Source organism: Scatophagus argus, chromosome 5 (assembly GCF_020382885.2).
Source record: "Scatophagus argus isolate fScaArg1 chromosome 5, fScaArg1.pri, whole genome shotgun sequence".
NCBI lineage: Eukaryota > Metazoa > Chordata > Actinopteri > Scatophagidae > Scatophagus > Scatophagus argus.
Genome location: NC_058497.1, coordinates 17,102,664 through 17,130,353, shown reverse-complemented (window position 1 = coordinate 17,130,353; position 27,690 = coordinate 17,102,664). Strand labels below are relative to the sequence as shown.

Sequence of the window (27,690 nt, the reverse complement as noted above, 5' to 3'; positions counted from 1 at the left end):
CCCAACAAGTCTGAAATTGGTTGTTTGTGTGTGCCTTTGAGCTTTGTCTCAATGCACTTTCAGGTGTTTAAAAGTGTTTTTAAGTATTTTATCAGTATATTTTTACATACACTGGAATTTTTTCTCTGCATTTAACCCATCACAGATTGAAACACGCACACATGCGACATGCAGTGAAACACACAGGAGCAATGGGCTGCCATGTCAGGCGCCCGGGGAGCAATTGGGGGGGGGGGTTAAGTGCCTTGCTCAAGTGCACATCAGCCGACTAATAGGGGGGATAGCACTGATCAATCATTCCACCACACCCACATTTTTCCTGCCAATCCGAGGTGGGATCAAACCAGCGACCCTCCGGTCACAAGCTGCTTCTCAAACCTCTAGGCCACGGCTGCCCCCGTGATAAGATAAGATAAGATGAGATAATCCTTCATTGATCTCCAAAGGGGAAATTCAAGTGTTGCAGCATCTCAGAACAGAATAAGTATAGTAATAAGTGCTGAAGGCCAAATAAACAATAGCAACAAAATATTCACACATACATAGAGTAGGCTGTGATGTATTAAATACTGAAAAAAAAAAACCAGAACATACACAAACAGTGTGTGTGCAAGTGTAGTGCTGTCCTAAGGTGTATATAGTGCAATAACAGCGCAGTATACAGAGAAAGGGGCAATGGGGGAGGTGTCTGACAGTCTGGTGATGATGTTGTCAGTCTGTGGTCTCCACTGCTGTTAAACAGCAGATGAAATGATCATCTAAAGCACTCTGTCCTGCTCTATATGCATGTATTGCAACCATAGAGAATGTTTAACATTTGAATAAATGATCAATGCTGTAATTTTTCTGGTGAGGACAGTTTTAAGGCTGGCTTGATGTAGCACTGCAGCAATTTCAGCCAAAACACTTCTTAATTCCAATTCTACTTCCAATACTAAATAAGCAAATATACAATGTAAAATAACACTTCTTTCTTCCACACTTCTTTTTCAGGTTACTTTCCTGTGCTGCTGCTGTGATTCCAGACTGATCTCGTCAGTCTCTCTGTAATATCAGCCAATCCTCTCTCTCTGACTCATTTCCTGTTCGCCTCTATCACTCCATCCTCTGTTAACACCACCCATCAAATGGAACTTTCCACTACATTCACAGCTGACAAACACCTTTTCTGTAAGCTAACACTGAATGACCACATGAAGTTCGTGACAGGAAAAGACATCGACATCTACTGACCAACTGGACAGCCTGGCAACTGGAAAGAGATTGTGATTTAAACAGAAAGATGGAAAGAGCGAAACCCACTCAAATGCCTTTCTATTACTACCAGCTACAGGTTCTGCCCTCCTTCCAAAGGAATGAAGGCTGGGTTGTGTGCCAAATTGTCCCGGAGTGCGAAGCCACATGTACGAACCATCCCATCCATTCTCCCTTTTATTCCTCTCTACATCCCCCTGCATGTCCTTCCCTATCCCCCCACCCCAAGCCTAGCTGTGTGTTATGAATTCATCTGTAGATAAAGCAGATCTATCATTCTGTCACGGAGGCAGGGAAGGGAGGTAGACTGTGGAATGCCCTGGCACCGAGAGCAGGGAAGGGCTCTGAGCACAGTGCTACGCTTCCTCACATACACACATTCCCTGCTGAGCCCGTTCTCGCCCTCTCTCCACCTCAGTCTCCCTCTGTGTTTTCATGATCCATGCAATGCCCCGGGCAATGCCCCCCACCCTCCACCAGTTCCTGTCTTACCTGTACCGACCCAACCCGCCCACCCAAGCCATCGAAGCTCTAACCAAGCAGCCCAGAACTGCAATAACACAGTGCCTGGCATAACAAGAACCCCACCCCCCCTCCTCCCAGTTATAAACCGCAGTAAGCTGTGGCCTCGACTGGCTTGACTGACTTCCAGCTCTGGTCTCCTGTTACACTGAATAACACCCTGCTTGCCAATCAGTTAGGAGACAAATTACAGGACATGTGCACAACACGGTAGATATAACACTAGGATCCAGAACCACTGTGCTCATTTGGGCCAAAATACTCAGATTGACTTGACTGATATTGCAACACGTTTCCAGCATCTGGAATAACAACACAGCAGGCTGAAATGCCACAGTGTGAGGTTTGTGTTCCATATGCAGTGTATGAGAATGGTGCATATGTACATGCACGTGTACATATACTTGATATACAACATACTATATCACAGAAGGCCAGTGTTAATGCTTGGCTCTCAGCCATGGCACATGCTGACAGAGCTGACCCTTTACAAACTCTCACTCATGCTGGCAAATTAGAAGTGTGACCAGATGTGCGGGCACCCACAACTGAGGCCTGAATACGGTTAGGTTTCTGACTTAAGGGATAATGTGTTGTTTATGAAAATGTTTTTTTTATTTTTTTATAATGTCTTCATTTCTCTTCTTCTGACAGAGTTTTAGTTGAACTTCAGTTGACACCTGACTTTGTCCCCCAGAAATTATGTTATCCAAAGGTTTATACTGAACATATCTGCTAAATATTCATTGACGTTTGTTTTATCCACAACATTAGTTCTTGGCAGCTTACTTTACTTACTTTGTTTTGTTAGTTAACATTAAGGTAAGGGCTTGGCTACAGTTTGTATTGAAAAACACTTGAAGCATGAGACAGGATGTTTACGTTTTAGCCACGTTAGCAGCATGTTGACCAGTCTGTTAGTCAGTAAGTCCAGACCAAACTGGTCCAGAAGAAATATCTCAGCTATTGGATGGATTGCCCCAGAGCATGAAGTCTACTGATTTGGTGATCCTCTGACTTTTCCCTCAGGCATCACCACAAAGATGACACTTATGGCTTTTGTTCAGAGCTAAATACAGACGTCTTGTTTTCTTCCTGTCTAGGTTGATTTTCAGTCTGACAATACTAATAATGTTCATTGTCACTTATTTTTAGTGAGCTTTTCATGACACCACAGAACATAATATATAAAGGAGCATAAAAGTGCTGTAAAAATTGCTGTCAGTCAACAGAGCTTGATTTCCCCACGTGGGTCCTGATGATGTGCTGATGATGCAGGATGAAACTGTTCAAACAGCTAGTTAGCTGTCAGTCTGTACAACTTAATATTTATGTGTGAACACAAACCACAAAAGAAGAACTAAAATGCAAAGATGTACATGTAAAATGTAGTATTTTTTCCCTTGGTATGGACCAAATGAACTAAATCATGGGTGTGAAAAAAACCCTAAGTTTTTTTGTTTCTTATAACAAGGAACATGTGGGACTCAGGACTCAAACCCAGGCATCAAGTTCCTGCTCTGCTGGCCCTAATCATCTACCCCGACTACCTTCGCTCTGTGCATTTAGAAGGAAACCTAATTACTGCCCAGATTGTGTTCACTGACAATGTGCTGTGCAGTCCAGGAAGTGTGCGATTGAGCATCAGGTAAACATTTCTTGCCACAGTGAATATTGCAGTGGATCCCTTAACATATATATTTTCCCATTCTTTCACAACTTCTCGAGCCAGTCCATTCCATTTTCCTCTTTCCATCTTCTCTCCTCTTTGATTTTTCTTCCTCTCATTGCTGAGAGAGAGAGAGAGAGAGAGAGAGAGAGAGAGAGAGGGGAGCTGCATAGTGGGAGTGTGTTGTCCCAGTGCCAGGGCAAAAATAGACAGTAAATTTCAGATCCTTCTGAGAACACCCCACTGTGCTGCATGACCTCAAAATAACACACACAGACATACACTCACAGTCTAATATACAAACATGAAATACACAGTGTGCTGTCCTACTTTTATATTTCCCATTCAGTCTGTTGATGTGATGAACCCACAGAAACTTTTACAATTTGCCAACCAACAGCCCTGCACTAAAGTTGTGTGCCAGTGAAGGAAACTCTGAGTCTGATTCACAGATGTTCATGCGATTACTGCTTCATCCGAGCTTACCAAGACACACATACATGCATGCACACATTACACACGAACACTAAAAGAGATTTATACAGATATGTATTTATGGCCTTGCCATGGCATCACGTCAACAGTAGCACGGAAAAAATCACTGCTGTTTCCTTGCAACCTACAACAAACTGATCTTCAAAACAAAGCCACTGATCTCTACACAAACTACACCTTCTCTGTAGGTCTAACATGTTCTGACATCCCTGAAACATCCCAAAGTAAAACTTAAAACAAAAAAATAATAATCCTGAAGTCATCAACACTGTGAGATAGAAAAGGGAAGGGAGGACACAGCAGTGATGAATGAATATCACAGGTGTTTGACATACTCACCTTGAGTGAGTCAAAACAAGCAATGACTCTGCCATTTTCCACTTGGCAGCTCTTGGCAGGGTGGGCGAACTTGCACTCACTGTCCGGTCGTGAACACGTTCCTCTCTGGAATTCCCGACAAACCTCCAGCGTCAGCCACTTTGTGTCCCGGATCGGCGTCACGTTCACCGCCATTTTGAACCAGGCAGGAGGGGTCGATTGAGAGGGGTAGGTATCCAGCAAATGCAATTATGTATGTGTCTGTGTGTTTTTAACAACACTGGGACAAACGATGAGAAAGAAGAGGTAAAGGACATGGGAAAAAGACGGTCTTAAGAGGTTATTTTTTCCCCCAGGATCTGATTCTGAGGTGAAGCCCGTGAGGCCTGGGACTCAACTACCACCTGCAGCCCATCCTAAGAGTCTGCTTGTGGCTGTAATAAGAATCCTTTACCGCCTGTCACCCAGGGCCTGGGCTGGTGACGGCCACAGAGGTTTGCTTTGTAATCTCCCTCTCTGGTTCTCTCTCTCTCAAACACGCACACCAGTCCTCTCTATCGCCTCGCTCCTTGGCTGAACTGTCAGATGAGACGAATGGCAAAACACATTATCGATCGAGTTGGCCCATGATGAAAAGGCGCGGGGCTGGAGGAGAGGAGGAAGGAGAAGTAAGAGGAACAGAACGAGGAGGATGAGGAAGAGAAAGCTGTAGTGGAGGGGACAGCAAAAGAGACAATCTCCTTCCTCTCACAGCAGCTGATAAAAGCTGTCTGTCTCCAGTATCAAGCTCTGTCTGCAGTGGAGGGAGGAGTGGATGACTTCCACAGAGGAGGGGCTGAGTGGCATGGATGGAGAGAGGTCTGGCTGGCAGACAGACCAGGAGATGGAGGGAGGTGTCAGTGATGGGGAGACTGGCTCAGTGGACGGGGCTGGCAGTACTGGCGTTCCTGGGGCTCCTGGTGTGGCTGGAAACTTCAGCAGACATGGACAGGCACGGAGGCAGAGGCGGCTTCAGTGGAGCCAAACAGCCAAAGGGGTCAGCAAAAGAAGGCACTTCTCTCTGTGGAGAAGGAGGGAAGAGTGTCAGTGGAGCAGGGCTTCTCACACACACATGCACACACACACACACACACACACACAGTCGTGTTTCCATCACTTTTGGGTACATTACATTGACTTACATTCATTTCCTGGAGGCTTAACCACCGCCTAACCATAACAATGAACATTACATGCCCAATCCTAACCTCAACCTGACCTTAAAGCAAGTCTTCACTCTAATATTTAATGATTTGTGTTGTGGGGACTTTAGGCATTTTGTCCCCATAGGTAAGGCAGGAGTAATGCAGCTCCTCACAATGTGATTGTGAGCAGACTTTTGTCCCCCACAACCACAGGAATACACAAACACACACACACACAAACAAACTTAATACACTCAGGAACACATTTGCATTCATACACACAGCTTCATTCAAACATGTTTCCCAGTCATTCTCTAGCGCATCCTCTCTCGCGGTAGCCCTCACAGAGACTGCCAGGCTCTCAGCTGGAAAATCAAATCAAACACCATACAGCTAACAGTAAAGCTCACGCACTCAGGCGCAGACAATTTATTTCAATGGAAGACAGAAGAGAGAGATCAAGAGACAGAGAAAAAAAAAGATTTCTGTGTCTACATCAGTGTTTGTCTCCAAAAAAAAGTGACCCACAGGGATGGGTGATACTAGAAATTTTCAAAAGTGGTTTTCAACAGCGTTAATTATGTTGAGTCTGCCTGTTGCTTATGAGAATCTCAGCCTTTAAAAATACGAAATGACCTTAAATAAAAAAAAAAATACTTAAAGAATATACAATGAAAAAAAAATACAATAATACAATTCAACAAACTGGTTACCTCTTTAAATACCACAACCAGCAAAAAACACTGCACACAATCACACGGTGCTGCCATAGAAAAGGGTGACTGAATGCATACACATTTATAATAATGTTAATATTTGTTTATCTATTTTTAGAACTTGGTACTTTTTATGCTATCAAAAAATGGATGGATCATTATTGCTTTAAACACATGCTTTTGAAAAAGTATTGACAAGCCTACTGCCGACTTTTTACTCTCATAAGCACAGTATGAAATATAAAATATATTTCACAGAACAAATTCAATTGATCCTATCTTTAAAAGTAAGTGAGTCCCAGTTGTGAAAGGGAACAATGTAACCTTTTTATAGGCAACAATAACAAATGAACAAGTTCTTCAAAGTATTGATTAGTGAGGTATTCATCAATCCGCCCATCCCTGGATGGCTCTGGCATCACTGCTAGCAAAGGTTAAGTAAGACTAAACTAGAATGGACGAGAGAAGGTTGCTTTTAGAGACAGAAAAAGAGAAAAGAGGAACGAACGAAGGCGACATAGTTCCACACTTTTCTTTCACTACACACATACCTGCGTGCTTCTAAAAATCCGCTCATCCAAACACTTTTTGACCTTGTTGTTCACATCCGGATGTTGAAAGAACAGGCTGCCCCCAAAACACCCACAGTTTCTACACTTACAGTAAGTGCCCTCAAACCTACATCCCACATGTGGTTACATCACTTTGTGGTCCCCCACACTCAGATGTAACATTTTGATGAATATGCTGACATGAAACACTGACAGGATTTCCATAAAAAGCAGACAGAAATTGGTGGACAAACTCTTAAACTGAACTTTATTTAGAATAACCCCTCTGTTCCTCAACTAGCCTTGTTATTCATGCAGCAGTCCTGTCCATAAATATCTAGGATAAGGAATAAGAAAAGTTTACTTCAGAGCTGACTATTGTATGTAATAGTTAGGGTCAGATGTATACAGAAGCCAAGTGGTCATGATTTTGATGTGAGTCAAACACTGAACGCCCTGCTCTGTGTCTGCTGGGCTCAATGTTTTTCACGTTCATATGCTGCACCTGATCTAAAATAATGCTACTGATCAACACGACCGTACAGACAGCTTCCAGTCATTTTCATAAACAGGTTTTGTTTGAAGACAAAAAGCAACAGTGATAAAAGATGCCACTGAATGCCAGTTTCCCATCAGCATATGAACAAAAAACATGTTTTTCTGGCTGTGAAAAGACCTCAAGTCCCATATTGACTCAGAATACTAGTTAGGCTTTGCTAAATACATGTAGTGGTTGCTACAAATTCAGGTACATTCTTCTCAAAACCATTAATCTATTTTTTTTAAAGCACAAAACAGGAGAAATGTGAGAGAGGAAGGAAGAAAAAGGCTAAAGTAAAAATACTTCCTCGGTAAAACACTGATTGCTTATGTGTCATGCTCTCTTCTTCTATTTGGGCCGGTCACATCTGTGGTGAACTACTTTTTCAGCCCAAAGCTGATATTTTGGGCAGTGTGTGTGTGTGTGCGAGGACAAGAGCTGGAGGCCAGGGCAGCCCACTGTATCTGGCAGGAAGACTGTGGTAAGGAGAGAAAATACAGACCAGTGAATTAAATATCGAGTGGCAAAAATTAGTTTTCAGTATCGCCTATTCTTACTCACTTCCTGACCTCTCCTATAAATTACCCTGTGTGCTGCCCTGCTAAATCCCAGATGTGAGGTGGCAATTCTTACGTGCAAATAAAAGCAGAAGGACCTACATATGAAGTGCAAATGACCTCAAGAATATTAAGATTATTTATTTTAACAGGAAATTCTCTTCACATCCAGTATAAAAATCCCTATAAAATTTCACAAATAACCTCAGTTTTACAGAATCCATTTTTAAATGCTTCTCCCTGAGTCCATCCATAAGTAAACAGAAACAACTGTTTTTGTAGCTAAATGTGTGAGGATTTACCTTTGATGAAACTTGCAACATAAACCAAGCTGGATTGGTGCACAGTTTTCTTCTGCAGATCATGAATGAATTTTAGAAATGGGACCTGCATGCTACATGTAATAAGTCCACAGTATAACAGGGCCGGTAGTTTGAATGTGCGTCTATTTGAGAAAGAAAGACACAGAAATATGGCAAAGAGGCAAAAAATTACCTTTGTTATATATATAAAAAAAAGTCAAACAGCAAAAACAGGGAAATCCTAATGCCTCAGCATAGCAAGACAGTTTGGACAATGCTATGCCTCCAACTTTGTGGCAACAGTTTGGGGAAGGCCCTTTTCTATTTCAGCATGACTGTGCCCCAGTGCACAAAGCAAAGTCCATAAAGACATGGTTGGGTGCATTTGGTGTGGAAGAACTTGACTGTCCCACACGGAGCCCTGACCTCAACTCCATCCAACATCTTTGGGATGAACTGGAACGGAGATTGTGAGCCAGGCCTTTACGTCCAACATCAGTGTCTGACCTCACAAATGCTCTACTGCACGAATGAGCAAAAAATTCTCACAGAAACACTTCAAAACCAAAATTGTAGAAAGCCCTCCCAGATCAGTGGAAGCTGACATAGCTGCAAAGCTGTCTGTGTATTTACAATGTGATGTCATTAAAGTCCCTGTTGGTGTAATGGTCAGGAGTACAAATACTTCTTGTGTGTATAGTGTATCTCACCGTTGTTGTCCCATTGTTGTTTCAGAAGCCATAGGTCTAAGCAGAGTAAGTTTGTGCTCAGAGAGAAAACCCACTGAATACCCAGCAGCACCAAACTCTGGCATCCAGGAGCATAAAAGAGAAGATGTCCCATTCACACATACTGGATTAGACAAACTTCCCAAGAGTCCGCAGCCAGTGCCACACTAGTTTCTCACAGAAGTTGTTTTCTGTGGATTTTCTGTGGAGCACTTGTGTGATGTTGCTCAAGTGAAAACAGCTGTGACAAAATGGGCTGCCATGAGCCTTCACATCAGATAGAGTAGATTTAATAAACGAGGCTCCACCTACACGTATTATTAGCCGCGGTTCCACATCGATGTTCCTTGAGCCAGGCTGAACTATATTCCCATCAACAAGTACGACCTATTCGAGTGTGTGAGGCTCATGTCAAAACAGGGGATTATAACGGAGGGGTTAAAAATATGAGGAATGGCTCTGGCATTGAGGAAATATATAAATAAAGGAGTCATCAATAAGCATCTTAGCATGTGTGAATAATGTATGTGGCCATTTCCCGTAGCCAGAGGCAGGAGATATTATTACACCATCAGATCAACTAGCCAAGGTAATAAATTGGAGAAAAGAGGGAGGTAGAGGAGGCTGGGGATATTACGCACCCCCTAATGCCCCAATTTCCCCAAAAGACACACACACACACACACACACACACACACAAAGTATAGCCAGTAAAATCTTAGCTAAACATTTTGTCTCGCTCATGTTGAAATTCAAATATGTGGTCGGCACAAAGCAGAGTGTAATGTCGAGAGAGTCAGCGGGGTCTGCGAATCTCCTCATTTAAAGAAAGCCGTCTGATCCTCTGCTAATCCATTGGTGCCGCTTGTTCGGCCGAACTGTGGATTATTTCAGGGCTATGACAACTCTCCAGGAAAAACACACCAACTGAGGCTCCAATTACACCACTACAGGGTTTATGTGTTTTAATATTAGGCCACATGAATAGGAGTGTTCACCAACTGGATTTCCTTCATTATTCTCAATAGAAATAGTCCGTGTGGATGGATTTCTATACAGTGCAAAGCAAGCAAGTTTTACTCAACAAAAACCGATGCTCGCAGGTTGTTTGAATAAGACTCTTTCACATTATTAGGTACCTTTTCTTCCTGAACAATATCGTCATATTACAGGTCTCATTCTCAAAGCCTGCTTTTTATTGTATCTTGCTTTTGTCGTACATTTTGTTTTTCATTACTGTTGATGAAATTAACACTGAGCTGCTCATCTCAATATTAATGCGACGCTCATAGCGTGAGCCACAGTTGCGCTTTCTTTTATAGCAGGGGTCATCAACTACATTTGTCCAAGGGCTAGACTTGTGTGTGTTGCATATAATGTGGATGTGCCAGACTCTCCTATTAAAAGTTTTTATTTATTTAGGCCTAATTATACCATTACTGTTTCATATTTTAACTTTCTTTCAAATTAAGCTTAATGTTGTTTTTATTAGCCTAAGTCAGTATGAACAGACTCCTGAAAACCGTGACAAATCCATGATGATAACTAGATACTTAAGCAGAAAACGCCCTCAGACCTCCTACAAGGAGGCAGTATAAAATGCCCATTTCAAATAATGCATAAATCTTTAACTCAATTTCAAAAAGACTGCACTTAAGGATCTCAGGAAGCAAACAAAAAGTTGTGTTGGAGATCCAATACAACAGCTGGCCCACAAAAATAAACCTAAGTGACATCACTTACATCTAGGAGACAAGCTCAGTGATTTTCCCACAATAGTCACCTCCTGTACTTCAGCCTGTGTGCTGCTGTCAGCTCCAGGGGATGGCCGACCTATGGTAATCTGATCCTATGAATTATGGACATTTTTGGCTTGGTGCCAGGAATTGGCAAGCTAATTGTTGGACTGCATCTCTAAATTCATAAATATTCTGTGGGCTGAACTGGAGGCTTTATTGGGACGTGGCTCACGGACTGCCAGTTGATGACCACTGTTTTATTGCAAAGCCTTTCGCACTGTAAACACATGCCACATTCAGCCCGGCATCTGAGAGCAATAGAGGAAGAGAAAGAATGAGAAGTGAACAGGGGCCAGAGATGGGAGCCATTTATTCACCTTGAATGACTTCCAGGAAAAAAAAAAGGAAAGAAAGAAAAGAAAGCCAGAAAGCAGGTTCCTCCATGTTTGACTTCCTGTGACTGACCTTTGAAACACAATAGACAGAGAAACAAAAAGAGCCACGATCAAAACTTGCTGCAAAGTAAGAGGAAACAATTGGCTCTCGTTCCTCAAGAGAGTCACAGTGTAAACTCTGATCTGTTAAAGAGCCCTTGGAGTTGCAGTCTGGTAATCAAAAGGTCCTGTTTGTTTAGGCAGCAGTTTGACAGCTCAGACATTCCTTAACTGTTACAGAATCAGTAAAGGGCTCATCTGAAAAAATTTATGCCTGCTCCCTGAGGATGTGGAGAAATGCGGTTGCTCGTTGCACCTTCTGAAAAGAAAAAGAGTTAGAAAACAGAGAGAGGCAAAGATGGAGGGAAGGAGGGGAAATTCAGTAATGTGAGAGGTTAAAGGGTGCTGACTACAGCAGCAAAAAGCAGATGCTGGACGCCTCGTATTACACTGCATCACTGGCTGACCAGGATATCATCTTTAAATGACCCGAGCTGCCCTTTATACTGATAGGAGTATCAGTAAGAAAGGAGGGGGACAGGCTGTGATAGACAAACAGAGTAAAGGAGACCACAGGTGGTGGCGGGTGAAGGATCGAGCCTACAGGAAGAGTGAAGGGAGGCAAACAGGAGCAATTAGTGCACGTTGGTGGGAGACAGAGGTTAGTGTCTGGTAGCGAGAGGGGGAGATACAAGGTGAGGACTGGCAGGTACAAAAGGAGGAGGAGGAATCACTGGGAAGAAGAAAGAAAAGCAGAATTATATTCTGTTTCAAAGCACTGTTGGCACTCTGCTGTGGTACCATCTTGACATTTCTCATCGCTCTTCATTTATCTCTCCCTGATCCCCACCTGTTCTCCTTTTCTATTACTCTTCATGCGTACCCTGCAGTGTTTTCCACTTTTTCTCTCACCAAATCCGTCCGTCTTCCTAGAAATCTGCTCGCCTTCTGCTAAGTTGCACTCCCAGTATCATGTGATATAAACAACTTTGTCAACGTGGCTCATCTTTTAATAGTAGCTGTCCTCATTTTATTCGCCCACTGTCTCAGCCCCCTCTATCTCTCCTTCCCGTTCCTTGTTCACACAGCACCTTATGCTGCAGTACCATGGTAATGTGCTGCAAGGTCAACGCGTTTAAAGCAAGGACAAAGTTGTTAATGGTGTCAGGTACAGCCCGGTGTCATAGCAGTATGGTGGGAATCATATAAAAGACGGCAAGTTTTCAAATGACCTCTATGACACTTGAACAGCTATACTGTCTGCTAATGAGGCTATTAAAGCAGTAAGCCAGGCAGACGCTAAGCAAACACTTCGGCTACATATTCAAAAACAAAGCTCATCAAGCAAATGTTTCACAATATGCCACTGACTGGGTTTTACCACTTATTCTAAAATTGGTAGTAAATGAGACCTTAATCAAACCAAAGTAACATTTTTTCTCACCATAACATGACAAGGTCAGGCGCACTGAACAATAATGAAACCTGTATCCTATTGCACTAACGAGGCTGAGAGAACCAAACATTTAGAAAAAAAAAAGATCCTTGTCTTTTGTCAATAGAACTTGGCCCTGTCATTTTTACTGGCCCTTAAACATTTTCTCCTTGACCCATATTTTCCATCTTTGCTCCTGAGCCATATTTTCATAAATCACTTGTGTCTTGAGCCTGCCATCAACCCAGAATATTGTTCATTTTGTCAACAGAAACTATAAAAACACTGATAAATTCACAAAAATTTTCCTCTGGGAAAAAGACCAAAATTTAATTAGGAAAACAGCTTTGCTCCTGACTTTTTCGTTTCAGCTATTTGACCTGTAGCGCTCAGAAGCAGAATTTTGTTCTTAAAGTTATGCCAATAATTTCAGCAAAAGTTGTAGCAATTTGGAAGTAAAAAGGAAACAAATTTATGAACTCAATTCATCTTCAATCTACAAAATTAGACAGCAACACAACAGTTGGGACAAACCACAAAAAGGCAGACCAGCAGGCTGGCAAATATAAAAAGAAAAGCTGCTGATGATGAAGGATTATCAAGGGATGTGGATGAGACTGTAGCATTAACATCTCTTTTAGTCTGGTGTATTTCATCTTTTTAAGCTAGCAGCAGGAGTGAGTGCATGATTAATATGGAAATAAGCAAAAATAAAATGGAAATACCAGAGTCATGCAAAGAAATGTCACAAAAAGACAAGAATTCTCAGTTCACCAAAGTCCCACATCTTTCTGAGTCTTACCTTTGTCTTACTTTAAGTGACATGGTGTTAAAATTGTGCTGTCATGCACATACACGTTTGCTGCAACCCAAAGTATGAACGGGGTTACAGAAGTGAAGGGGACCATGTCCAGCCAGCAGAGGTGGCAGGACTTCGATTCTCTGTTAACACAGCACATGACAGTTGCCTATGTGCTGCGTATATGAAAACACGTTGTAAGCTTTCTGTGTAGTTGTTGGTGGACATTGTTTTTTTATTTGCCCTGAGTTTATTTTTGAACCAGCATGATCGACGAAAAGTTGCCGACCATCAGGTGGCTGATCACTTGACTCAGCCCAGGAGTTGAGCTGGACCCTCAGGGGGTTTTAGTGCCATTTTTGTCAAAGTGAACCAGGTGACACAGTTTGCCAACAGGAAGACGAAACATCTGACTACTGAGTGCTTTATAAAACATAGCACTGGATTTGGTTACGACTACAGGCTGCTGTGTTGTTTGCAGCGTGGGAGGAGGACGCATCAAAAAGTGGGTGGGGTAATGGAGCATTTCTGACATGTCATTTCCTATATTCTGGTACTTTTTAACAGGTGGTTTTACACTGTCATCCTAGGCTAGTATCATGATACAATACTGCATTAAGTCTCCAAGTATCTCCTGTCACAGTACAAAACAATGATAATAATAATAATATTCCTCCTGCTTAAACTCCTCGAAGAACACTGAGTGATGGACATCTTGGCGACATTAATGAGCTCAAATACCTTGCCAAGGGTACAGCTGCATGAATAATACTCACACGTACATGAACCCCATCAAACAAATACTCAGTGCCACCCATGCAAGCTTGAGATCTGATTAAACAATCTTAGATTGAGTGTTGGTCATTCTGAAATGAAACTTTGCTATATGATGTTTCTACAGATTGTACCGTCAGGGAAATCTGACTCCATTCCATTACCTAGCATGAGACACACATACACACACACACATTAATATTGACCACAAACCATGAGACAGCAGATCTGGATCATCTACGGAGGATAAGCAATGACAGAGATGAACAGAAGGTTAGCCAGTGCATTGATATTCCGGACACAACCATTTGAGTAATATGTATGCATATGCACAACATCAACCATCTCTTGTGGGCTCTCTCTCTCTCTCTCTCTCTCTCTCTCTCACACACACACACACACACACACACACACAATCTATGACTCCCTCCTTCAGCTGTAAGACAAACAGAGGGGAGGGGAGGGGACGAGGGCAGTCAAGTGGCACGTGTGCAAGCTGTCGTCTGCACTGTGATATAAGTGCAAGTGTTTAAACAGCCCGACGTGCACAGAGAGACAGGGAGTGTGGCAGTCATAGTAGACACCCACATGAATATGGATGTGAGACAATACACATTGGGATGTATGCGGCTGTGCGTGTTAGGTAAGGGGGCAGTCACGCGTAAATGTACACATACATTTTGTTCTTTGTTTCTTTAATGTTCACTGCAGCGTTGGCTACCTGACTTTGGTGGTGCCAGGGTGGTGTGATGCAGCGGTAGCAAGGGTGTCATTGAGTTCATGGACATAAACCAACCCACTGCCAGACCAGTCTGCTCCTCTCAGGAATAGCAATGGAGGAGGTGCGGGTATGAGAATATGTGTGTGTGTGTGTGTGTGTGTGTGTGTGTGTGTGAGTGAGTGTGGGTGGGAGAGTAGATGAAGAAAGATTGGAAAACGGCGAGAATGAGAGGAAAAGTCACAGAGACAGGAAGACAAATAAGACAGACGGACCGGGCAAGAAACAGACAGTGAGTGATAGAAAGGAGACGTTTGAGAGATATAGACGTAATAGGTGGAGGGGAGGCAGACAGATGCCAGTGAAAAAGTAGCCTGCCAACTTTGAAAAAGCTCCCCTGTGTAAATTTACCACCTCTGTTTGTGGCACTTCAAGCACAGGGGCCTTTATGAGACATTAAAAAAAAGGCTAACACACACACAGGCTTTCATTTTTTTTTTTTCACTACCACATGCAGGAAGGCAAGTGAATAAGAGGATGGTAAAAACAAAACGAGGAAGACATACAGATGGACACGGGTAGACAGAGGTGACGTACAGGTGGCATGGCCCGAGGAAGACAGAGTGGAGATATTCAGCGTGTAATGAGATGGGAGCAGGAGTGAGAGAGGGGATTCAGACGGAGAGGGATACAAGCAGTACAGCAAGATAAGAATAATTCATGACAGTGGAAAATCCCTGACAGGAGACGGTTAGGTAACAGGAAGATGATCGCTGATTAGGAGCTGAAAAGCTTAATAGCAGAATTGTTGTAAAGATTAGGGAGCTCAATTGATGAAGATGATTAACGCTAATGATTCTCCCTTCTGTGAATTTTTCACATTCTGCAGTCTGGTCTCTCTTTTTTTTAAAAAAAACCAGATCAGGAAATGCCAAAGGAGAGGATGCTCCCCAAAAGAAGATAACTACGATTCAGTTTTCCAAATCAAAACTGCCGAATCCCTGACTTGTCATTTGGCCAAACGCAGGATAATCTGTACTCTTCAGCTGTCTATGACCAGTGATTCAGTTTGACACCTTAATCTGTGGAAATCACAGAGGGCTCCTCTGTGGAGCCAACTGTATTTACTATAGATTACATCTTCCACTAGTGTGCATTAGTCCAGTGACAGCTTTGCAGACTGCAGGGAAAACAGCAATCATACACCATTGACTGACTCACTGTGATTTTGCCACTTGCCAAATGGCCTCGCAGGACTCCCCCCAACCGTTCGCCTGAGTGACTGACTGTCTATCTGCCAGTTAGATGCTCCGTGTTCAGTTTCTGAAGCTTGTGACTTGAAGTCATCTCCACTCACGTCCCTCTGGTGTCACCTTGATCAGAGCATCCGCCCTGTTTTTCCATTTTTCTTGATAAGTGAATAATGTTAATTCGGGCATCAGGGTGCTCGTGTCATTATGCACACGCACACACACATTTTCTCTTGCACACACTGCTCATCTACATTCGACAGTCTGCCCTGTGCCTGCTGAGGACAGCGGGGAGATGACATCACTGCTAAAGGACAGATTAGTTGAGGGATGAAATGAGAAGGTGGGGGAGGAAGAGAAAAAAAGAGGACAAAATCACAGAAATACCTGATGTCTTGTGTCTTTTTCTTTTTTTAATCAACGCAGTCAAATGCAGGTAACCATGCATACCCTCCCTCTCGCTCTTTCTCTGTCAGTCTCTTTCTTCTCTCGCACGGGGTTGTTGAGTGAGAGTCGTGTGTACTGTGAAATTCTGTATGTCTCTGAGTGCTTCTGCGTTCTCGCTGTTCTATACTCTAATGACCTTGTAGATCTGCCTGCTCTGATCTGCGGAGGAGCTTTTTTTTTTTTCAACCCAATGGGAGTCAGACGCCGTAGGAGAAAGACACAAAGTGAGCCGTGCAAAAGAAAAAGTGGAAAGACAGATAAATAGACAGACAGCTGCAAAGAGAGACAGACAGAGAGTGGTGGCGGGGGGGTGATATTGTGAAAGAGAGACAGAGGTGTGGGGATTAGAGTGTGAGAAGTGGGTATGTACAACAAGGAAAATACAGACAGACACAGTGTCTAGAGCAGAATCAGTTTGGTAAATAATAAAATCACACATGAGATTTCAAACTATGGGGAGTCATTTTTCCACACAGATGAATGAAAATGTAAATAATATTTAATCTGCTATTCATAATAGTAGCTGGACCACCAACAGATTGTTGTTATCATATTCCCAATTTTAAATTCCTGCTTTAATTTCACTGCTTTCAGTTCTCAGAGCTTTTGCCATGACATTTTACAATGTAAGTTTACAACTTAAGGTCCTTTTAAAGTCGTTCACCCACAAACCACTGCAAGGCTTTCTTTTTCTTTTTGCAAAGTACGTAGCCACAGAAAGGCAAGTCATGACGTAGCAACTGTGCCAACTCAAGTATTTCTTTTTTTTTTAAATTATGCTTTAAGCATGTAATTTTTTTCTTCTTCGTTGGTGGAAATAGTAAGAGAAAATGAAGTTCGGTAGATGAAACTGCAGACCTTCATTACAGTTTGGTTGAGCCTCCAGCATCAAAGCAGGTGAAGCATTTTATCATAACTTCCTGCATGTGGTATGGAAAACTGGCATCATCAGCTCTGATCACAATACAGCAAAGTGCAGGCTTGTAATGACTTAATATTCTTTAGTAAAATGTGTGTATCCATTGAGAAAGTAAACAGATTAATTAATAAAGATGTGTTTATAACTAATGTTGTATTCCCCCCCCCCCCCCCCCAAAAAAAAATTCTGAATCTGAGTGAATTTCACTGTAATTGGATGATGGATTTGTATCATCGTGGGGAAAATAACAGAATAAACAGGGCACAACACATGACTCAATTTAAATATTGACAATAAGCAGGATTTTATAGCACTTTTGTTTGTTTTTGCATTAAGGCTTATTTACTAGAATAGATTGAAAGTGTCTGAAATCCATCAACTTGAACATGTTACAACTCATTTACCACTTGTCCTTATGGTTCGGATCCAAACTGCGTTCATTTTTTTTTTCTTTACAACATGCCAATTTGAGTGATAACTTTGAGTGTGCTCTGTGTGTTAATGCATTTGTGCATCAGGCTGGTACAGACGACCTGGGCAACGCGCGAGTGTAAATCATTTCCTGAGGGCAGCCTTAGTGTAAACACCAGTAGTCCAGTCATTATACAGGAGGAGTGCAGGGCTGTTCATGTGTGTGTGTTTCCGAGTGAATGAGTGAGTGTGTGTTTGTGTACGTGTGCATGTGTGTGTGACTTCATTCATTCATCCATAAGCGTGAGTGCATGTTTAACTTTAGACCAGAAAAGGAGAAACAGAGAGACAGAGAGAGTATAGTCTGCCAGAAACAGGAATGTGTGTCAGTGTGTGTCTGTCTGTGTGTGTGTGCATGTGTGTGCATGTGTGTGCATGCTACTCTGCGGAACATTAAACACTAACGTTACCAATTCTTTTGTCTGCTCAGCTCTTTTCCACGTTAAAAACGCTGTCCCACCTCAAACTACTACACATTATCAGTGAAGCATGCTGGCCATCTGCATATGTACACACACACACACACACACATATACGCACATGCGCGCTTGCAAACAGACGTAAGTCAACTCTAACACACATCACACACAATATCCAGATGGTGAATAAAAGAAAAAAAAACAAATCCGAAAGCGAAAATGGCAGAACAAAGAAGAAAATATAAGCACGGACAACTTAGTCTTTTGCAAACAAACGCAAATGAACACACACCTCACACACACCTCACACACACACACACACACAAAGTAAACAGCAAAGACTTACTGTAGCTCTGCAAGGACTCATCTGACTGCTGCTGAGGGGAGAATGGAAAGTGAAAACCTCATGCTTGCTTCACGGCACTCCTCTCTTTCACTCCTTCCGTCACTGCCCCTCCTCTCTCCTTTTTCCTTCGCTTTCCTCCCTCCCCTGCCTCTTTTCCTTCCTCCTCCTCCTCCTTTTCTTCCTCCTTTCCTCCTTGTCCTTCACTCCCTCTCTTCCTCTCTCTCTCTCTCTCTCTCTCTCAGTCTCTCTGTCTCTCCCTCCTTCCCTCTTGGCAGAGGACTACTGTATTCAGATACACCAGGCTCCATATAAGGCAGCACAGCTAAACATGTCACACATAATTTATCCACAGCAGGCTGCAAGTTCACCTTTCACAGCTCGCGCTTGGATCGAATGTGAAAGAGGGAGGAGAGGAGAACGACGCAGGGGAACTTAACTCAGACAAACTTCTGTCAACAGCCACGTTCCCGGTTTTCATGCTGCGTGAGAGAGAGCATGTGCATGTCTGCATGCGTGTGTGTTAACAAAAGCTGACAATCAGAACATGAATATGCTATTGCAGTTCACCTGCACCGGTCCAAATCATGCCATTCCCTCTTTCGTGTTCCCCCTTTCTTGCAGTCTGTCTACAATCTGTATCTGCAGGCAGTAAATCTCATTCAGATGCTGTTTGTGAGACCCGTCCACCTGCACGCACCCCGTTCTCCCTTCTCTACCTTCAATGCTCCCCTTATATGTGCTGCTACCTTAATAAAACATGACTGACAGAAACAGAGAAAGAGAGTGCAAGAATTTAAAAAAGGGTTAAATGAAGGTAGAAAAGAGAAGAGGAGTTAAATCAGCTTGTTGTGCGAGTGAAACAGGGTGATGCAGCAAGTGAGAGTGGAAGGAAAGCGAGATGAAAAACAATATGTCAACAAATAAAACGCCAGCCGAGGGGCTGTCTAGTTGCGCCCGAGAGAATCTGAGCAATTCCCCGTGATGATGTGTCAGGTTTTGCACAATCGATGACTTTAAAAATACCTGATGACCTCTCCTCTGCCTCCTCGAGTTCTTTTTTAACTTAGAGCCTTTATGTTGCACAAAAATGAAAAAAAAGAAAGAAAGAAACGCAGCCTGTGAATAGCAGTGGTGGTGAAAGACAAAGAAAAAAACGAAAGGGGAGAGAACAGAGAGACAGAGAGATTGGGAATAATAATAGCTGCACTTGAGTAGCAGTGCTAGCTGGTAGCTTTCTCCTCCCTCCTCCACAGCTCCAGTCCACTCACAGGACAGCAAGAGTCACAGCTCTGTTGCCATGGTGTCTAACTCCATCAAACACTACGTCAGGTGCTTGTGTGTCTATGTGAGTGTCTGGTTGTTTGTGTGTGTGTGTGTGTGTGTTTTAGGGGGTGTGTTTGCGGAGGTGTGTGTGTATGTGTCAGGTGGGTGTTACCAAGTGACTCAGAGCCACATCACTGACTTGTGGCTGCAATATATCAGGGTGTTTGGAATGTATCACTGTATTGGCTTGTGTGTGTGTGTGTGTGTGTGTGTGTGTGTGTGTGTGTGCGTGCATGCATGTGTGTGTATGTAAGACTGTAAGGGAAAGGTGTTGATTGAACAGAAGCCTGCAGTCTGCCCTAAAAAGCACCTATGATGGATCTGTGCTGCTCTAAGTGTTAATGTTTAGCTCCAGCTTCTTTAAATATTTATCAATTCGTTCATAGAGTCAAAGCAACGAACTACAGATGCCGGTGATATGGAATTTTAATTTTAGTATTGGCGAGTCAATGACTTGTGCCCAAAAAAGGCTGTGAGGGTGTTTTCCAACTACTTGGGAATGGGATGCAGTGTCTCCAAGTGTGTACATGTTCTGTTGTGATCCACAAGACACAATGTCACCTTTTCCCTGGAGAAAGTTTGGTCTGAGTGATGCTCTGTAAGGAAATATTTATTTTTATTTGCCTCAGTCATAACACAAATGTCAGTTATAGACTGGCTGGACACATCAGTAGATCATCTGATTTCAAACTTACATTACAGGACATCTTTTACCACTGTGAAATGTAGCAGCAGAAGATCCAGTCCCACAGTATAAAAATACTCCATTACAACTACACTTTATAGACAAAAGTATCTAGACACATCTATTTATGGGGTGGGGCTCGACCTCTTAACTTCCAGTGAAGGGAAATCTTAATGCTTCAGCATTCCAAGACATTTTGAGCAATGCTATGCTTCCAACTTTGTGGCAACAGTTTAGGGAAGTCCCTTTTCTATTCCAGCATGACTGTGCCCCAGTGCATAAAGCAAAGTCCTCAAAGACACAGCTAGATGAGTTTGGTGTGGAAGAACTTGACTGGCCCGCACAGAGCCCTGACCTCAACCCCATGGAACACCTCCAAAATCTTGTGGAAAGCCTTCCCAGAAGGGTGGAAGCTGTTATAGCTGCAAAGGGGGGACCAACTCCATATAAATGTCTATGTATTTAGAACGTCATTGAAGTCTCTGTTGGTGTAATGGTGATTTTGTCCATATTGTGTACTATCAAATTATAAAGTTGTTTACACATACAGTGGATCAACATTACTGTTCACTCTGGCGACTCACCAAACCGAAGTCCAGTTTTGTCTCCTGAGTAAAATATCTTGTTCTTTTGCTGCTAAAGACTGTACTGAGACCAATGACCAGTTGCTAACTTTGTCTGTCTGACATTTGGTGTTGGATGGTGAGTGTACAGTTCATTTTTACAGCTTTTTAACAAGACGAGCTGCCACATGCATGTGAAAATTACACTGATGTAAGTGGTAGAAGTGAACCAAAACCTTAAAGTTGCCAGGCAGAAAACAAGGAACTAAAAGTTGCTAAAACACATAGAGGGGGAACTGCAGTCAGGTGATACTTCTCTGTGGGCTTGTCCCTGCAAGAGACATTTTTTACATTAGACAAAACCATCTGACCTACTGTTGATATAAAAATATTGTTTAGTGCACCTTGAAGTGAAAAGTGTCCAGCGTTCCAGTTTATTATTTTATATTTTATTTTTAATAATAATAATAATGATATATTTTATTTATAAGCGGCTTTCTCAAAACTCAAGGACACTGAGTTATGAGTCTGGATTTGTGTATTTTTGTAAATTAACATGCAAGTTGCATTGCAGTGCTGCAGCTGCTCAAAACTGAGCTGATTTAGAAACGATTATATACAGTTTTAATTTACTGATAACAGTCTCTTATAGTTTCAGTGCCCATTGTAAGGGTTGAAACTCTAACTGTGCAAAGCACTTGTTCCCCTCGAGACACGGTAAAGTAGAAGTGCAGAGTACAACGAAACGCAATAACAAGTACTTCAGAATCATATGTGAGTACAGTGCACGAGCATATGTACTTTCCCTCCACAGGCTTCCAATCTAAAGGGAGACACCCTGAGATGGAGAGACAAGGCACAGTGAAAGGTTTTGGACTTGCAGATAATTGCTGCAATTGCAGATAATTTAATGCACACTAAGGTTCCTGCTCAACGTTCTGCTGATGTCCGTGTATGCAGGAGAGAATGAAAAGGACTTTTGAGGTGCTGCTTTCTAACACAAGCCAGCGTCCCTCACATCTTCGCTCATTCTGCTCATCAAAACTAAGGCCATGGATCCATGAAACATGTGTCCCTTGTGTTCCAGATCATTAAAGACAGGAGTGAGAGGAAAAAAAAAAAAGAGAAAAAGAACAAAGAGCGGTGGAGTTGAAGTTGGACGGGGGGGGGCTTGATCCATATATCATGTTTGATCCATGTTGCTATGCAGAGCTAGAGCTGGACAGAGAGCAAAAGAATATCTGCTGAAGAACCTTAAGGATCTTACCGAATGGAAAATCCAGCAGGGCAGCCCAGGGTGAGTCTGAGAGGTTTTCAGCATTCAGAACAGACCTCTGCTCTATTGTTGAGTATCTAAGGTCAAATCATTAAACAGATGATCTTCAAACAACAGTAGCTATTTCAGTCTGTTAAAACTGCATGACCTTGCAGAACTCCTGCATCTTCCTTCTTAGTCTGAACAGCTGAAAGTATTTTGGGGCCCCGAGATGCGACCTCAGAGGAAAATGTCAATAGTATAACAGACCAGTATTTGTATATATATGCATAAGAATTGTTCAAAAACCTTTTAACACCAAAACTTTCCACAAAAACAGCTGCAATGAGACCTCGGTTATTGTTCAACTCAACACTAAACTTTCTTGCTTACAGTGTCTTTCCACTTCATCTAAAACACACACTCTCAGGAACACCTTACATACCCAGGGGACTACAACATACAAACAGACTCATGTGTGTATCAGGCAGTTTCGAGTCTTCTGAACACCAACGCTGAATTATTACAGAGTGGAGGCAGAGATATAGATGCTACCGTCACGTAAGTGGATAATTCTGTCAGGCGACAACGGCGACAGCGAAGGTGGGCGACTCCTAATGAAAGGAACCATAATGAAAACGAGGAGCTTCTCCATTTTGAGGTTTGACGGGTGGATTACTGCAGGTGAAGTAGAAGTGGTGCCCTGTCAGAGATAAACTGAATATTCTTTTTTTTTTTTTTTTGCTGATCTGCATTATAGCTTTTTTGCATTTTATTTCCCAAGCTGCAAAGGCTCTTTGCATTGTACGTTACACTGTTCTACCATCTTGCCACATCCACATAATAAACCATGCCAAAAGGTGCAGGATAAGCCAAACACTCTCCTGCGGGACTTGTGTGCTATAAATATGAACATAATCACCTTAAGATGTGTTTTATTTGGAAGCTGAATTTTGAGACAGCATAACCTTCTCTCTACATGCACCCGAAATTTAAATTATATCCTCTTGGAATAACTGTTGAACTTAAAAAGTTTAATTTAAAAGCTCTTTCTCTGCACTCATTTTGGCAATCTGTCATGATGGCACTGAAACATGATTTCACAATGGGGTCCCAGGGTGGAGGACAGAAGTCCTCCTAAAGTTTAAGCGTCCCTGCCCTAAGCTGCTGCAATCGTCCTCTCCAGGCTGTCTGTGTCTCTGGCGCAACAGATACGATCACAAGCCTCAGTGGCCGTTAAACCACAAAATGACCCATAATGGAGAAGCCACAGTTTTACCCGCCAGTCAGCGTGAGTTAGTGTCATTACAAAAACAGGCTTAATTTAATTAAGTATTCGTAGTATCATGGGACCAATATTCTGTATATGTACATTTAATTTTCATTCCAAAGAGCTTTGGAAACTTGCCTCATTAATGATTGTCATCATGAAACTGCGACTTAATTATGCATCACTGAGTCATGAGTTGTTTTTGACTTGGCACATTAGACTTGCATTTTAAATAACACAATTTATCTTACTAATGTGTCATATGAAGCATGTCAGACAAAATCATGCAACATTAACTGGATGTTTAGCAATTAAATCTTTAAGACTAAACTTTCTACATTACTAGCAAAGATGAATCAACAACTACTCTATAACGCATGCACATGCTGCACTGTAGCCAATGTACAAAAAAGGTAAACAGTCTACCAACAGTCTCCAGTCTAAAGACAAAGTGGATACTGTGTGCACTCCATTCCTAAAAGTTACACTGGTTTGACCAGCATCTCACTTGCAAAACATTTCCAGCATATTCAAATCAGCTACAGTTAAACAGAATCTGCAAGGTGGAAGCAGCTGGTAAAGAAAAAAAAAAAAAGAAAAGAAAAGAAAAAGAAAACACTGGCAGACCAAAACTAACAGAAGCGTATGAGCTATTTCAGCTCACTCCAAGATATATCATCTTTCGAAAAATTCCCAAACTCAGATCTTTCCAAGTAAGAAAAACATACAGCGGCAGCAAACACTAGCAACAGGCAGGGAAGTTGTCGGAATCATAACATGTCAAATATTGATGACACCCTGTTGTCTCTACGGAGCATCTCTCCCCTCAGCTGCTCTCAAGAGGCAGCGACAGACAGATAAACACATCATCTTGTCAGTCTGGTAGCCGTCCACACGGTCAGAGAAAAGCTGTCTTACCTGCCTGGTTGTCGGTTTCTCTTGCACTCGGTCTGGGTGTATGAGTGTGTGTGCGCTCACACACAATCGCGCCGAACAGGAACTGATGAATCTGCACGACTTCAGCCCTGCAGCGTGCAGTGCATTATGGGGTTTCAGAGTCTCTCTCTCTCTCTCTCTCTCTCTATTCCTCTCTCTGCTGGCACAGTGTTAGAGGGGGATGTCCTCGCCTCCTGTCTGGAGAGAGGAGGGTGAACTCACACGCGCTATGTCCACACACACACACACACACACACACACATAAAATGCAGAAGAAGCCTCATGATGACAACCGCCGCGGCTCTGGTTGCCCTGGCAACATCATCTCCTGCCCCCCAACTCCCTCTCATTCTCAGTCCTGTAGCTCTTCTGGCTCTCCGTCAGTGTATTCTCTGTAAATAATGAAATAGAGTGTGGGGGAAAAGAATGTTTCACAAACTACACTCATTCTACTTGCCTCTGCTTCCTTTGTTTAACGTTCATTTTGAGCCTGGACTAACCAGCTAAGAACTGAGCTAGGAGGAAAGACTCTTGTGGTCATGTGATTGCTAACTGTTGCTTCTGCCTTCTGAGATAAAGAGAGGGTGGTGTGTAGTAAGAGGGAATAGAGACACGCACAGATAGAGAGTGTCTGTGTGTGTGTGTGTATGCATATGCATGTCTGCGCATGTGTCTGAGTGTGTTTGTGTGGGTGTTTGAGAGTGTGTGTGTGTGTGTGTGTGTGTGTGGGTTGATGTGGTGATTCCTGGAAGCAGGCTATAGTTCGTGTTCGTGGTTTCTTTCCTTTTCTCCATTGCTCCTGCCAGTGCACTGAGGCCTGCAGCCTTTTGATAACACACATCTCAGTCACATTACCAACAAGGGAAGTACAGCCGGACTAACCAGTGAAATGAATGGGTCATGTGCATGCGAGCAGATATACACGCATAAAAGAATGGTCATTCCCACTGGTGTAAATATTTCAGTTCTCGTCATTATTCACCTTCCTGGAGGTTGGTTTTAGCTGTTATTTAGTGGGTTGATTTAACAAAAACAGGAATAGGAGCTCAGTGGCTGGTCAAGAGAGGGAGGCAGCAAAAGAGCAGAGAGACAGAGAGAGGGATGGACAGCAGAGGGATAAGCGCTGTAAAGGAGAGCGAAGGAGACGACACCTCATCTCCAGCCTCTCCCATGGTGACAGAGTGGGTGGCTGTCCTTCAGGTCCTGTAAATCACCAGCCCACAGCTGAGTCTTGCAGTGCAACTGGTGACCCCTGACGCTCAATCTTTCAACATCTAACAGTCATCTTTCCCCGTCTGTTCCTCAAGCTTGCACCGCCCCATTCTGCTCCCAGCCCCACCCTAACAGAACATTCCCTTTCGCTAAACCGTGTACATGACACGTTGATATTTACGTCAAGATGAGTGATGCCAGCATGCCTCTGAAGCTGGAAAGAACCAAAGTAGTCAGACCAGTTAAGAAAAAAACACTCACTACATCTCCCAGGGTTCTGTCTTTCCAGTAGCCATGGGAACAGGTAGGAAGTGGGATTCACTGAGCATCGATTGTTGAAATTCTTGCAAGGATAATTTAATCAGCGAGCTTGGCAAAGGAGGGGAAAGGGAGCAGAGCAAGGTATAGACAAGGTGGGAGGCAACAGATGGTAGCAAGTGTGAATGCACGAGACACACGTGTCTGTTTGCCCTTGAAGGTTGCCAATTCGTACTCGCTGCTCTACTTTATTCTATAGGTCTCCGTAGAACGTATCATTGCCTCTCCAAGAAGCACGAATCTGGATAAGGCGGCATTATTACTGAACACTTGTGCTCCGTGTAATGAAGAGTCCTCGAACTTGAGGGACGCTGAATAACCAGCTCAGATTTGAAAGCTGGGGTGATTAGCCCGCTCTCTGGGACTAATGGCAACAGCAGGTGTCCACAGGCTTCGTGTGCCACATCTATTCATTTGAGACATTAAGACTAACCAATCGCGCGCGCACACACACACAGAGCTCACTGCTCATTGAACCTATTCATTAACAACACTGCAGCTCCCCTTAAGCGCAATGACCATTGATTAGGTGTATGCATGATGATGGCTGTTGAACTGCTTGTGTTAGTACCCTCAGAGTTTAGATCACTTGAGTTTATTTCTTTTATATAACGCCTTTACTGTAGGAATTCTGCCTGTATCTGACAATGTATATAAGTAGTAGTTCTACATACTGTATTTTACAAGAATAAAAACCTTAAGCCATATTCACACTATAGCAGAAAAACTAAAGAACTAACTTGCAACTAGCTAACTAACTCACGGTGCAAATTCTTGGCATTTGTTCTTAGCTTTTTGTAAATCTTTTAGCATATCACAATTTCTGACTATCAGGTGTGATTTTCAAATAACCACTATGCTACCATATGAACCAGGCTATCAGTACAAAGGCATTAAGATTTTAGTCTTTAGTCTTCTAGATTTTAGAAGTTTTAAAGTGACATATTTTGTCATTGGAGGGAACTCACTCCAACGAAATTTGTTCTCTGCACACACACACAGCAAACCCGGGGCAGTGGGCGACCGCATGCAGCGCCCGGGGAGCAGTGGGGGTTAGGTACCTTGCTCAAGGGTACCTCAGCACAACCGGAGTGCAATGGCTGAGCCTCGCCCTGGGTGAACCACCTTCTTGATCATGGTATCTCCCCTGCCAGGTAAGTATGCAGCGTGCATTACCCACCATTAAACTTATTTTGTTTGTTTGGTCTCAATATGACCATATATGTAATTCCAGAACTGCTCTTTAATACTTTATCCTGCTTCTTCATTCACAGCACAGCTAGTAGCCTTCAGCATCTGCCTGCACTTTCAAGGGTCAGAGCAGCTTGAGGTCAAAGGTCAACAAATTTTAACACTCCATCTAAACTACCGCATGCTTATCACAGAAAAAAACAATAACAAACCTACTACATTAACAACCATGAAGGAGGCCCACACAAAAGTTTTATAGCTTAAACTGAACACTTCTTTAGAAAATGTGTTTACAGTCTTTATTTTCTTTGTTTTGGATCCTTTTTCAACTATTAGAGGATGTGGACTG

The 27,690-nt window shown here is 42.8% G+C and overlaps 1 protein-coding gene and 1 pseudogene across 11 annotated transcripts in view; both read right to left on the bottom strand.

Annotated features, from left to right (window-relative positions):
• LOC124059364 (muscleblind-like protein 1) overlaps positions 1-24,754 on the bottom strand; it is a 65,242-nt gene extending 40,488 nt beyond the window's left edge. For 5 of the 11 annotated variants that reach the window (XM_046389292.1, XM_046389296.1, XM_046389298.1 and 2 more), the window contains exons 1-2: positions 24,603-24,753; positions 4,280-5,318 (exon numbers count right to left, since the gene is read on the bottom strand). In XM_046389292.1, coding sequence (XP_046245248.1) covers positions 4,280-4,453 — 174 coding nt within the window. In that variant the 5' untranslated portion in view covers positions 4,454-5,318; positions 24,603-24,753. Of the gene's footprint in view, positions 1-4,279; positions 5,319-8,819; positions 8,946-18,588; positions 18,744-22,426; positions 22,513-24,602 lie in introns of those variants that run through there. The other 6 variants (XM_046389297.1, XM_046389299.1, XM_046389294.1 and 3 more) reach the window with 5 other exon arrangements.
• Positions 24,755-27,166: 2,412 nt separating this feature from the next.
• LOC124059991 lies at positions 27,167-27,312 on the bottom strand (annotated as a pseudogene).
• Positions 27,313-27,690: the final 378 nt, after the last annotated feature.